This window comes from Tremella mesenterica (assembly GCF_000271645.1).
Source record: "Tremella mesenterica DSM 1558 unplaced genomic scaffold TREMEscaffold_1, whole genome shotgun sequence".
Classification (NCBI taxonomy): domain Eukaryota; kingdom Fungi; phylum Basidiomycota; class Tremellomycetes; order Tremellales; family Tremellaceae; genus Tremella; species Tremella mesenterica.
The window spans coordinates 5,753,111-5,765,655 of NW_006711225.1; the positions used below are offsets into that span (position 1 = coordinate 5,753,111).

Genomic DNA, 12,545 nt, shown 5'->3' on the forward strand with positions numbered 1-12,545 from the left:
CGACGTCATGTCGATCACCGATCACCCACAACCTATGACGTCCTTTCAAAACTGCTTGACTTGCCACCCAAACCTCAATACTTTCAATCACTTTATCCCCCCATCCCCCATTTATTCTTCCTCAAACCACTTACATCCACTCTTGTACATCTTGCACACATATCTTTATCTTAAGACTTATTCCTATATCATTCCAAGTGAGAAAAGAAAGTAAAATGACAACTGGGAAGAATCAAAATCGTCAATTGGGAGGATACAAAGCGTGAGTTTCCGATGTTCCTGGCCGTCCTGGGGAAATTGATGGATCGCTGAGCAATAGGACTTTACATAATCCTCATGTGAGTTCTCTTCACCGTGTCCTCCAAGCTTCTCAAAGGTTTCTGACCGTTGAAAGACAGTCAGGGGGCGGGTCTCCCCAGATATCAGCGGAAGACGACGAGCTTGGAAAGAAGGAGTAGAGAAAGAAGGAAAGAATTTAACATCCCCCCGGGGATAGCCTATGAGACCTTTTGCGAAATTCAACAATGGGGGGAACAGGTGTGAGGTGTTGGAAATGACGTATTAGACGCGGATGATGGAGAAGAAGAGGGGGTTCCGGGGAGACAACATAAAACCAATGCTGATTACTTAGACAGGTGATCCGGCAAAAGATAAAGCTGAAGATAAACTTGAATCACATGGTGTGATAGTCGAAAAAAGACCGGATCATCATCATCCGCATGCCCATCATTTGAGGTCGGATGATAAACCCAAGTTTCCCGCGGAGGGAGAGTCTGAAGGTGAGGAAGATAAGAAGAGGGAGGATGAGGCAAAAGAGAGAAGGGTATTGGGGGGATATAAGGCGTGAGTGATTTTTTTTAATTTACCCTTTATCTTTTCTATCCTGTTTCTATCTTTTCCATCCTGGTCATACCTTTTTGTCCTGTATCTAACCTCACGTAATCCCTTGCGGCTAGGTCACTTCCCAAATGACTTTTACCGAGCTTGATACGGTCATGTCTTCCATTGCTTTCCTATCGTCACTGCGTGATTTGACCCAATCCAAAATTGCAGAGTACGGAGGAGGGATACCTGGCGTCTCTTTCAATCTACTTGTTTTCGGGGACTTTGTTGCACGTCCCATCCAGACGGCTGACATCTACCCTTTTCATGTACCCACATAATGATTCAGATACTGACAGTCAGGACATTGAGCAACCCCCACGCATCCCCCAAAGCGAAAGAACACGCCGCTCAAGTTCTCGCCCAACGTGGATAGTCTGATCGTTTGATTGTGCCATCTTGTATCATCCTCTAATCATATTAATATTTCTTGTGTATATGTACTTTGTCTGTCTTGTTGTCTAGGTCACTCGTAATCTGAATACCCTCATACGGTCAAGATGTGACGCACAGACGTATGCCACTGTCACGTTCCTGACTTTTTGCTTGCTTGCTTGCCGAATGCCGATAGCCGATTGCGGGGTGGACGTGCGTTCGGGATGACTGTGCGGCCATGCGGCCTACGGTCATCTCGGCCTGCGGCTTTGTCATACAAACCGACATGCATCTATAACGGCATCTCATCACTTGGTTCGACTGTCCATATCACATGTCTTCATCTTGACCTGTAGTAATATATAATCCATCTTCTATCATATCATTGGTCTGTCCCACATACCGGTAAAAGTACGTAGTATAGCCGAAGCCGGAAATAAAGCGGAACTCAAAAATTAAGACAAGAAAAAGGATAGAGTCAAGTCTTGAGCCGGTCGATCAGGTCCCGTTTTCACCCACTTACTGGAGTTCGGCACTTGTTGTTGTTTGTCACTTTTACATCCACTCGGTATCATATTATCTACATCTCGAGAAGTGGTCGTTCAGAGGCGTGGGAAGTATGGGGGCGTTCGATTCTCTCAGAGGTGATCAATTACAAGAAGGGTGTAAGTTTCTTCATTTTCTCTCTTTACTCAAACTCCCTCTTCTCCTTCTCCCCTTTCTTCCTCTCTTTTCTTCTCGTCCACCCCTTCCTGGCACTTATCTCTCATACTCCCGACCCACTGAAAAGACTATGGATCACCTCGGCTTCTTTACGCATCATCTGAAGTACATCATGGACACCTCCCCACAGTAGGTGGGGTATGGGCCAATGGCAAGATAGATATCTCATCGATGACGTATGCTCATTTTCAAAGGGTTAGGAAAACATACATCCACAATAGATTGGTGTGAATTGAATTATTCTGTCACTCCATACGTTGCTGAATTCGTCAATACGTTAACTAACCTTCCTACTGTTTTATTGGGTTTATACGGTGCTTGGGTGGCTTATAATGGAGGTTTAAAGAATAGATATTTGGCATGTTATTTGGGTTTGTCGTTGATAGGTTTGGGAAGTTTTGGTTTTCATATGAGTCTAAGATGGGAGTGGCAATTGATGGATGAGTTACCTATGGTGAGTTGAGGTGGTTCCTATCTTCTTCCTATCGTGAAGGAACCATTTTATCTCACCATTTGTAGATTGGGATTTCTGAGGGCGTTTTTACTTCTTGATCTGATCTGATCCTGTGTCTTAGAATGTCTCGCTCTTCCGTCATACTCTGTCTTTATACCCGCCCTTCATCTTTGTTTCCTGTTGATATGACTGCAGACCTTGTATGGAATTGTGCTAGGATGGGTGAAAGAGGTCGAATGAGGATAACGTGTAAAGGAAACAACTCGTGGACAAACCTGACACCCAGATATACGTAGTGTCCTACGCTGCGTATTTATCATTAGACACACTCCCTTCTTTCAAACCACGATTCGGGTTATGGGGACCTCTGTTCATGCTCGCTTGGGACTTCTTTGTTACTTTTTCCTAGTAAGTGGTTTATTCTTCACTCTTGTCTCCTTCCGCCGCACTACCTCCCTTTCTATCCATCTTCATAAATTCTCTTTCACTCCCTCTTGTCCACCTTCACGTCAATAGACTTCGAACCAGGTGTCAACTCTCAACACAGCACTACCCTTCACATCACTTCATACATTTCGTTTCAAACTATCCGTTTATTCCTGCCAAGTTGTTGGATGTCGTAAACATCATGTGAAGATTTTCATCCTCACAATCCAGTATTTACCTTCCAAATCCCATCTATCACGAAATAGCATTCGCATCCATACTCTTCACTACTCTTTTCCGTTCCGTCTCACTCATTCGACGTTTACCTTCTGATCACCATACCAGACCTTTTGTCACACGAACGATGCTTGTCGGTTCGGCCGTTTTCGCTTTGGGGTTTGGGGTGTGGAATGTGGATAACATATTTTGTGTGCAGTTGAGGAAGATTAGAGGGTATATGGGTGTATATGGTTTTTTGTTAGAAGGTGGGTTTCATTTTCTGGACGAATTTCTCCATTTGCCAGGTCGTTCTTCTTCTTGTCTTTTCTGACTCTTTTATCCCTCATGACCTTCCATTCCCTCTTGTTTTCTGTCTCATCCCTATTACCTCACGTGTACGAAGTGAGAAGTGAGAAGTGCGAATCACTTTCCAGCTGTAGGAGTTTCACGGTGGACGGACGTGGCTTTGGCATAAAGCCAAACGGGCAATACGGATGGGCCTTATCTGCGCCATACGACCCGCTACTCTTTCTTCATAGTTTTGTAACGGCCACTTCACAAGGAAAGAGCGACTATTGATTTTGTTGGTTGAAAGTGATACCGGAGGGACCTGTGTAGTTGGGAAAATACGGACATGGTAGAGATTTGATAAAAAGTTAACGAATAGGTCATGGATGGTGGCATATCCTTACTGGTTATGGAGCGTTCTTAATATTCTCCGCTACTATCCGTACGTCCAAATCTTCTACCTTCGTCTTCTCCTCATCATTCGGCAAATGCCAATCTGAATCCTTCCTCTTGCGAATACAAACACTTCCTCCTTACGATCTTACGTCATCTTTTTCGTCGTCAGATGCACACTCCCCTTCATCCCTCATCCTTCTTCTCTCTCCTGCCCACACTGATTGTGACCACATGTGACGATTGTCCCAACGAAAGGTAAACATGTCAAAACGGGGATGTCCCATATCAAATATACCCTTCTGTCTCTCGCTCTTTGGTGGTTCATAGTTGAGATCTGCCATGATTTATCCTCGATCCAAAATTCTATGATGGACGTGTATATGAAACACGAGCCCATCAATGAATTCTCGCTTACTCCTCAGTACTTCATCTATCTATCAAAGTCTCCCCTGACGCATATGCCTTCAACCCCAATCATTGGTTCCCCGTCCCTATCTCTGACCAGACATACACACCCCGCACCACTTCTTCCACCCCCACATCTGAGTCGAAAGTAGAGAATACGCACAGAAGAGAACTTCGGAGTAACAAGCATAACGTTCAAGTGAACGGCGTTCATTGAGTCATCACGAAGTGAGAACATCTAAGAAGATCGTCAAGAACATTTGTCGGATACACAATTACAATGCATATTTTCCTTCTTGTTATTATGGCTACATTGTGAATTCCATTTCTTACTGATCATTTTTCACCCTTGACTTTGCACACTGATATCGACAGAAACCGCTGTCATCGCTACACTATATAAATCTTCTTCATTGATATAAGCGTGCCTGTTGGTGTGATCTTAGGGTCATGTTCGAAGTGCTATAGTGTCATACCCTCGATACAACCGGTTTGGGCACTCCCCCGTAAGAATTACGATGAAGCTCCCGCATAGTTTCTTCCGAGTCCTGTCTTGGAGCTGTATTTTCCAGTTGGCCTGTAGAGCTTTTCGAATCTTCCCATTCGGATCTGCGGGATGAAAAGTCCTGTTTGTCAGCACGATGTCGGATATTACACTATTCTACCCGCACAAGAAGCACACTTTGAGGTGATATCGACTTGAGAGCAGTTGATAGTATTCAAAAGAAATCATATACAGTCGAAAACGTCAATGGAGAATGGTTCCAATGGCACAATCATGTCTCTAGTGAATGATGACATGGGTAAAAGAAAACAAACCACTCACTTCAGGTTTCCATTCCGCACTATGCCACGCCTTGAGCCCAGGAGTTCCGTACATGACATTCACGTGCTCCAAAGAAAGACCGGACGATTCGTACAAGAACAGATAGACGAATAGAGCGCCGAAAAGATTACAACCAGCGAAGATAAACCCATAAGCTAAGTTGATCGAAGAGACAATGAAAGGGGTGAAGAATGCAAGAAGGAAATTCTGTTATGTCAGCCTCCTTCCGACGATTCGATCACCCAGCGAACGGTTTCGTTTCGACTGCAAAGATTGAATGAGGCATGCGGATTAGAGAGGAAGTGGGATGCCCGTACTCACCCATGTCCAGTTCGACGCCACGGCCAATCCTGCTTGCTTCTGTCGAGTTCGGGTAGGGAAGGTTTCCCCAGTCAAAATCCAGATCCCTGGCGCCCATGTGCTGGCATACCCGAGGATGAACATACACGCAGCTGCGATCAAGAAGCTACCCGTGGCTTTCGTGTTTGTATCCTGTGTCACCCCCACAGCCGCAAACGCAAATAGCCAAGCGCTCTGCCATAATGCCCCGACAATAAGGGGCCACCTCCGTCCAAATCGCTCCATCACGTAAATTCCAAGGAAAGTACAGATGAAGTTGACGGCCCCAAGTATTATCTGCGTCACAAAGCTGTCCTGGAGCCCTACAGATATGAAAATAGATGAACCGAAGTAAAAGAAAGCGTTGGCGCCCGTCACTACCAATGAGCACAGCTCTCGGAGAGTTCATCATATGCAGGACCTACGCTGTTGTAAAGCCTGCAACATCATCAGGAGGTAGGTTCGGTAGGCCAATTTGGGTATTCCCCTTTTTCCAACGAAACACTCGAGCCATGTACCTTTACCTGAGGCTTCGTCCTTCTTGATATCTGTGGCGATCTCGTTGAAGGCATATTGTACGTGGTTGGAGTCGGCAGCAACCCCACGGACTCGGGCAAGAGACTTGCGAGCGTCGTTGTACATGCCACGTTGGATCAGCCATCGAGGGGATTCGGGCATGAAGAGGATACCGATACCGAGGATCAGAGCCCATATCCAGCCGAGACCGATGACGGTGCGCCATGCCCCGCCATGAGACTTGATGGGACGAGCAGCGATGGAGAAGCAGTAGGCGGTGAGGATACCGAAGGTGATCTGGATAGGTCAGGGGGCTGAACATGTTGAGGGATGTCGCTTACCTGTAGCTGATAGAATGCCACTAGTGAACCTCGTATCTCCTTTGGACCAGTCTCAGAGACAAAGACTGGGACGGCGGACGAGAGAGCACCTACACCCCTGAATGTAAGCGGTGGAAGTCGACGAAGATGAAGGGGAGTTGGAAGGTGATCGAAAAAGTAGGCATGCTGTGGGGATCTGCCCGATAGGATAGGCTCGCCATGATACAATCGCAGGAATTCACACTGGCCAGGCTGGCGAAATGCGCGACAAGAAGAATCAACAACTACTATAAAGCAGGCCAAGAGGGAGAAACTTGTTCGAGATGAGGAAACTGGAATGGGTGTGAGAGGCAAGTAACGACTTACCATCCGGCAATGAACCGACCCATCATGATTTGTACCCAAGACGAAAAAGCCTATCATCAGCTCGTTTACCCATCTTTGGCACCCGAGCCTCACCGTAATCTGTATCAAGACCCCTACGGAGAAGATCACACAAAAGGCACTCATGGCTCTTCTTCTACCCGTCCAATTAGAGATATAACTTCCTGCCAAACCACCTATATGTCAGGAGCGTTTTGAGGTCAAGTAAATACAAGCTTACCGATGAGAGTACCAATGGAAAGCATACCAACGATAAGTCCTTCTCGAACGTTACTGAATGCGTATGTACCATCAGGACCTTGTTGTCCGAAGCGTTGTAAAAAGTCGGGTATAAGGAGAATATCAGATATTTGACCGGTATCGTATCCGCTGTCGGTCAGTCACCGAGGTAAGACAGAGAAAGGGAGGAGGGGAAATCAATGAGATGAGGAATTGAAACAGGTTAGTGATGAGATGGGAGGGCAAAGTGATGAAACTTACAAAATGAACCCTCCCATCGAGGCCAAGATAGCCAAAGCGACAGAAGTCCAACCTATCGGCTTGACATATCAGCCTTTCGTCTCTCCCCTGTAAGTGAATAACATACTGCCCCATAGACAGTGAATCCCATCTTGTCTAGAGACGAACGAAAGTTAGTTAATCAAGCAGTTATATCGTTATATCGTGTGAATGTGTCGTGGAAGGTGTGAAAGATAAAGTCTTTGATGCGAGTCAAAGTGTAGAAATGGTAGACGAGGGCTCCACATCTTCTCGTCCTGCCGACTGCCGAGCACAGTATGAGTAGCGAGTACAGTAGCGAGTAGGAGGAGATGACGTCTTACGAGTCACATGTGATCACTTGCTGGGTTCTCTCGTTTGTGATCGGCAATGTGATGTCAACGATGTCACCAACCACTAACCGGGACCGGTTACACAACTGCCAACAGAGCCGGATAAATATTGCTGGGCACAATTGTCAGACTGAATGTCAACACTGATTGACACCTCGCGAGATGACATGTCCCGTGCATACTTGTACCCGCCATAGAAGCAAGAACGGTACCGGATCGGTTTGGCTAGGAAACCGTATCGTCATGTACATATGTTGTTTGCCAGTAGTGGACAAGCGTTTGAGATGTTTTCACCTACACACAAGGAAACGGTAAAGCAGATGGAATGCATTGTAATCGGATTAATTATGATTTTTAATTGGTTTAAACTCTAACGAATAGGGGATGTAGTATAATGGCTAGTACACGGACTTCGCATTCACGTCTGTCTGTAATCGGCGTTCGATTCGCCGCATCTCCATTTTTGCGTCTTGGCCCTCCGTTAGATTAAAGTGCCCAAAACCTTTCCGGGGTTTGAGCTTGGGTGTCAGGCAACATTGCACATATTTAAGTGGTATAGTTAGCAGTGACATGCCTCCTGTCAGCCTGCTCACGACGGTCACTTTGCGCATTCGGGTACATCCGTTCGGGTACATCGCAGTCAAATAACTTTTGGTAGCACTATGTGCCATTGAGGTTGGATAAACGACTTGATACTGGTTCACAGCCACAGCACACGGGTCCAAGAGCCAACGCTCAGTATCGCGAAGGCCTACGGTTCAGCTCTGAATCTTTTGTGAAATGACAGAAACATACCTCTCTTCATATCGCGCAGGCCTATCGTCGATTCGGGCAGGCCGATCATCACGCGGAGGTCTGTCATCAAACCTAGGTCGTTCGTCGCGACGGTCATACGTGTCTCGACTATAATACCTGTCAATTGCCGTCAATGCCTCCTGCCCTCAACCGGATTATGTGACTTCTTCCTCTGGAGAGGAACGGGTCGGAGTCAACGATAGAAACCATGACTCACCGGTCATCGCGTCTACGGTCATCGTACCCATCCCTTTCACGATAATCACGACGTTCACGATAATCGTCACGACGACGGTCGTCATACCGTCTATCGTCATAACGACGGTCGTCGGCTGAAGATCAGATTGAGGATATTATATGCTAAGCGTAGATACCTACGACGAACGTAACGCTGATCATCGGCTCGAGGAACATATGGCCTTTCTGATATATTAACAGTTGGTTCTCAGTCGATGATCATGCGATGACAAACCTTCACGGCCATATGAGCCGGGGTAACGATAACGGTCTCCGCCAGGACGCGTCACGCGATCTCCCTTGACACCTTGGTATTGTCCGGGAGTGGGAGTACGAGCGCGACCACGGCGAGCCTGAATCGTCAGCGATCGGATCACCACATCCAAGTTTGTAGAGATAAAGGAACGGGATGGAACTGACGTGTGACACTGTGATGGTCTTGCCTTCGAGCATGGTACCGCTCAACTGATCGATGCAAGCTTGAGCATCGTCGTTGTTTTCCATTTTGACGAAACCAAAACCACGAGTCTCTTCTGTACGATGTGAGCCACGAAGCTTGTTGGAATCACCAAGTCGAGCAAGGAGGGCGACAACTCACGAGTGTGGGGGTCCATCATGATCTGTGCCTTGTAGACCTTTTGACATCAATCTTGTTTCTCTGTAACATGAAGAAATGACTTGCTTTGCCAACTTTGCCAAAGAAATCTTCGAGGATACCAATATCCACGCCACGGGCCAAGCCACTCACGTGCAAGTTGTTACCGGTATTGAGGGGTACTGCTTCTTCCCTGTTGCGTCAGTTCGGCACATCCGCAATAATCAGGGCAGTTTGACGCCTGACAGCATGACCGTACAAGGAGATCATCGTATGGAAATGAATTATCGGAAGAAATGACGAGGAACACTCGAAAGACACACCGAGGAGCCCCATTTCCATTCCTAGCTGGAGACCTGGAACGATCCCTCCTGACCTCACGATCATCTTCTCTCCTCTGGGGTGATGCATCTCGATCGGCTGTACCGTTCTGCCATACTTTGGTGTCAGTCGTAATCGCATACCGAAAGGGGTATCGTCAGTCGAAAAAACCGGATGGGGCCGGCCTGGGGTGTTTTGAGACACGCGGGCCGGAGTTAGACGGATACACGTCGCACCGAACTGTCTGAAGCGAAGCGTGAAGACGCAAGTCGACAAGATAACCCGGACAATAGGCGACAGTAAAAGAGGGACAAGATTTAATGATGATAAGCCGTATCGAAGACCATGCGCGTTGTGAGAGATGCGGAAATGAGGGACCCAGTGAAGAGATGGAGAAAACTTTCAAACGCGTGCCGTGGAGAGATACTTCAGTGGGAATCGTAAACTCGAGCTGAAAGCCGGGCCGATAGTGCTCGAGAGATGCTGAGAAGCGAGAACGAAGAAAGAGAGGAGGAAATTGGATAGGCGGATTGAGACATACCGTCGTTGGGGTCGGACATGATTGAGTTGTGTTACTGTAGACAGATGGAAAGACCAGTGTGGGGGTTCAAGTGGAACAGTATCGGACGGAGAGACTCGGCGTTAATGTATCCGCTGATAATGTGGCGGAAATTCTGGGATCGAAGGAGTGGACTTTAGACGCGACGATCGACAAACACTTTTGCAAATGACATGACCACCAGCTTAACAGTGAGTTCTATGATCCCTTTCAACTGAGCACATCTCTAGTCTCTCTGGGATGATAAAGCAGGAAAAGATGATTTTCTTGCTGTATGCTGCATCATGCGTCATCCTCTTCACTGAACAGCGCTGAGTCGGAGGACGCACGTTTCACCTCTATTCACTTCACCTCACCTCATCTTCGTTCTCTCTTCTTCGACCCAGATCCAGAAACAGGATGGGCGGTCATGCCAGGGTACGACGAACCTCTTCCTATTCCCCCACATCTTGAACCTCCACGATTAGACGCAGATGAGACGTTACCTTCTGCACTTCATCCGAGTTATCCTTTTGGTCGTCCTGTCAGCGTGTCGAAACCTACACGACATGGAGTGGGGAATTTACTGGATACTGTAAAGGAGAAGGGAGAAAAGTTAGGGGTGAGTATGGTACAGACTGGACTTGGAAGGGAGAAGTGGGATGAGCTGGGATTGGATGAGGTTGTTGAGAGTCAGGTCAGGAAGGAAGTTCCGCCTGGAATGGCTGTGAGTTTCCATATCAAGAGCCCCTTTTCCTCTTTGTCCACCTCTCTGAGCTAGAAGTATTGCGAAAATAGAATGATGTCAAGTGAGACTCTTTCAAACGAAAGAATGAGTTATAAATGGGTAGGTCTGAAAGATGTCGTTGACAACAGGGTGCAAAACGTCCCCCTTCTCCTCCCTCACCAGCACTCCGACCTTCCGCTCTTCCTCCACCTCGCTCTATCCATCTGGAACATCTTTACGCTCGTCAACGCCAAGCAACTCCGCAAGCACCTGCTGATCCATTCGATGCTCCAGTCCCTAATGAGACTTATACAGAGGAAGGGGCCGAGGCAGCAGAGGGGGAGATGGAAGGTGTTGAAGAGCAAGAACAAGAGCCAGATCAGGGAGAATAAACACTGCAATTTGTCTAGTCATATTTGTATGTATACATCTGTCTCGAAACAGTCTGGGTGTTCAGGTGAATCGTGCATGTTATGTAAGCTACTTGGGATAGTAGCTATTGTAGGTACCCGGAAACGACCTCCTGGGCAGACTCTACTCGGCGAGCGGAGATTGTATGGTTGAGCGCTAGACTCCATGCGATACTCGAATTCGCTCGCTGGACAGGTGCCTGGAGGGGAGATGGAGGCGTAAGAGAGGGAAGACGGGAATCGTAATATCCTGCAAGACGGAGATGTTCCACTCGGCGAGCTACGAGTTAGTGAATATCACTATATGTCGTCTTCTCATTTCTCTTCTTGATCCTTCTTACCCAAATCCATAGAATTATGAGTGCTGTCAGCCCCTACAACAATCGAAAGGGTAATCGCTACGTAGGTGAGGCTTTACTGAAAACTACGTAAGATACATTCCAGCTGGAAGAGGAAGAGTCACGACGAAGCACGACAAAAACTTACCTTCAGCAGGCTCCATACCCTTGGCCCAATCATTCTTCTCCGCATCCTTCGAAACTCTCCTCACAGGACTGATCAAACTCGTCTTCCCAAACAACTCGAAAAACCTTTGTTCTTCAGTCAGAATCAACTTTTTCTCGCCCACCACGTCTGGAGTGCTCTTCTGTTCACTGCCGGTCTGTCGTCGAGGTTTGTTTTCTCGTCCGGTCCATTCTCTCTTCTCTCGTTTCTTTCCTTGATTCCCCACTTTCTCTGCTCCTCGTCGTCGCTCCTGTTTCTGGTCCTTACCCTGCTCAAGTTTGGTCGAAGATGGTGTATCCCCAGATATGATGTCCATACTCACACGTCCCTCCCCAAGATTCATCTTCCGACCCCCTCGTTTTGACCTCGAACGATCAAGGTTTTTATCCCCTTCATCAATCTCCCTCCCATCCTCGGATTGACCACTATCCCTTAAGGATACTCCTTTCGATGGTCCTTCTCCGTCTATCAGATTGTCAGACTGTACCTTCTGCATCGACTTCTTGATATCCGATCTCCTTCTTCGTCCATCGTTCTCACTCTTCATCATATTCTCCGCCTTGGCGTCATGGGAAGGTCCAACACGATTCAAATTTCTTCCCGAAGATCTCGTCGAATGTCTGAGGTCCAAGCGAGCGCCTCGCGAAACTTGGAGAGGTTGATATGAGCTTAAATCTGGTAGTAATCGTTGACGTCCTTCTGCAGATGGGAGATCGATCAGATCGGCGCTTGAGGATGAAGGGGTGTCGGCTGAGGGCAGATTCGCAGCAGTTGGAGAAGGAACAGGTGTGGGTGTAGACTCTTGGTAGATTGATGGGGAGGAATGCAGTTTCCGGGGTTGTCTGACGAGTACTGTCTGAAATCTCCTAAGAGAGCTGACCTGGGCGATAGGACGCATGTTAGGCTTTGCAGTATGCGCAATAAGTTGAAGATCTCACCGTCAAGTCTTTTCCGTTCGTTTCCACCTTTAAGTTAGCAATCAGTGATTTCGGGATAAAATGAAACAAATTCATGAATATCTTTGGTTCTCAGCCA

At 47.2% G+C, this 12,545-nt stretch overlaps 6 protein-coding genes across 6 annotated transcripts; 3 read left to right on the forward strand and 3 right to left on the reverse strand.

Moving 5' to 3' along the window:
- Positions 1–215: 215 nt before the first annotated feature.
- TREMEDRAFT_59804 (uncharacterized protein) lies at positions 216–1,258 on the forward strand (the record flags this gene model as incomplete). The annotated part of the gene is made up of 4 exons (XM_007001758.1): positions 216–262; positions 320–338; positions 632–843; positions 1,186–1,258. 4 exons carry the CDS (start codon positions 216–218, stop codon positions 1,256–1,258), a joined length of 351 nt encoding a protein of 116 aa, XP_007001820.1.
- Positions 1,259–1,876: 618 nt separating this feature from the next.
- On the forward strand, positions 1,877–4,466 carry TREMEDRAFT_37432 (uncharacterized protein; the record flags this gene model as incomplete). Its single annotated transcript, XM_007000839.1, has 6 exons — positions 1,877–1,922; positions 2,175–2,434; positions 2,721–2,842; positions 3,092–3,345; positions 3,747–3,809; positions 4,186–4,466. 6 exons carry the CDS (start codon positions 1,877–1,879, stop codon positions 4,383–4,385), a joined length of 945 nt encoding a protein of 314 aa, XP_007000901.1. The 3' UTR covers positions 4,386–4,466.
- On the reverse strand, positions 4,433–7,163 carry TREMEDRAFT_71013 (uncharacterized protein; the record flags this gene model as incomplete). The annotated part of the gene is made up of 10 exons (XM_007002033.1): positions 4,433–4,794; positions 4,995–5,201; positions 5,316–5,710; positions 5,759–6,146; positions 6,191–6,287; positions 6,536–6,585; positions 6,629–6,729; positions 6,774–6,922; positions 7,034–7,092; positions 7,140–7,163. 10 exons carry the CDS (start codon positions 7,161–7,163, stop codon positions 4,639–4,641), a joined length of 1,626 nt encoding a protein of 541 aa, XP_007002095.1. The 3' UTR covers positions 4,433–4,638.
- Positions 7,164–7,982: 819 nt separating this feature from the next.
- TREMEDRAFT_37437 (uncharacterized protein) lies at positions 7,983–9,901 on the reverse strand. Its single transcript, XM_007000840.1, has 10 exons — positions 9,873–9,901; positions 9,334–9,448; positions 9,098–9,203; positions 9,014–9,050; positions 8,836–8,948; positions 8,651–8,768; positions 8,557–8,601; positions 8,396–8,510; positions 8,179–8,295; positions 7,983–8,134 (listed from the first exon to the last, which is right to left on the reverse strand). The coding sequence occupies exons 1-10, from the start codon at positions 9,889–9,891 to the stop codon at positions 8,119–8,121; spliced, it is 801 nt and encodes a 266-aa protein (XP_007000902.1). The 5' UTR covers positions 9,892–9,901; the 3' UTR covers positions 7,983–8,118.
- Positions 9,902–10,063: 162 nt separating this feature from the next.
- On the forward strand, positions 10,064–10,682 carry TREMEDRAFT_59807 (uncharacterized protein; the record flags this gene model as incomplete). Its single annotated transcript, XM_007001759.1, has 3 exons — positions 10,064–10,081; positions 10,213–10,596; positions 10,680–10,682. The coding sequence occupies 3 exons, from the start codon at positions 10,064–10,066 to the stop codon at positions 10,680–10,682; spliced, it is 405 nt and encodes a 134-aa protein (XP_007001821.1).
- A 748-nt stretch (positions 10,683–11,430) lies between these two features.
- TREMEDRAFT_59808 (uncharacterized protein) lies at positions 11,431–12,408 on the reverse strand (the record flags this gene model as incomplete). The annotated part of the gene is made up of 2 exons (XM_007001760.1): positions 11,431–11,450; positions 11,493–12,408. The coding sequence occupies 2 exons, from the start codon at positions 12,406–12,408 to the stop codon at positions 11,431–11,433; spliced, it is 936 nt and encodes a 311-aa protein (XP_007001822.1).
- Between the last annotated feature and the right edge of the window lie 137 nt (positions 12,409–12,545).

Excerpts from the sequence above, each read along its gene's own strand:
- TREMEDRAFT_37437 (XM_007000840.1), bottom strand. Across the intron at positions 9,204-9,333 it reads AATGGAAATGGGGCTCCTCG|GGAAGAAGCAGTACCCCTCA; the intron begins GTGTGTCTTTCG and ends CTGACGCAACAG. Across the intron at positions 8,296-8,395 it reads GACCGTAGACGCGATGACCG|GTATTATAGTCGAGACACGT; the intron begins GTGAGTCATGGT and ends GGCAATTGACAG.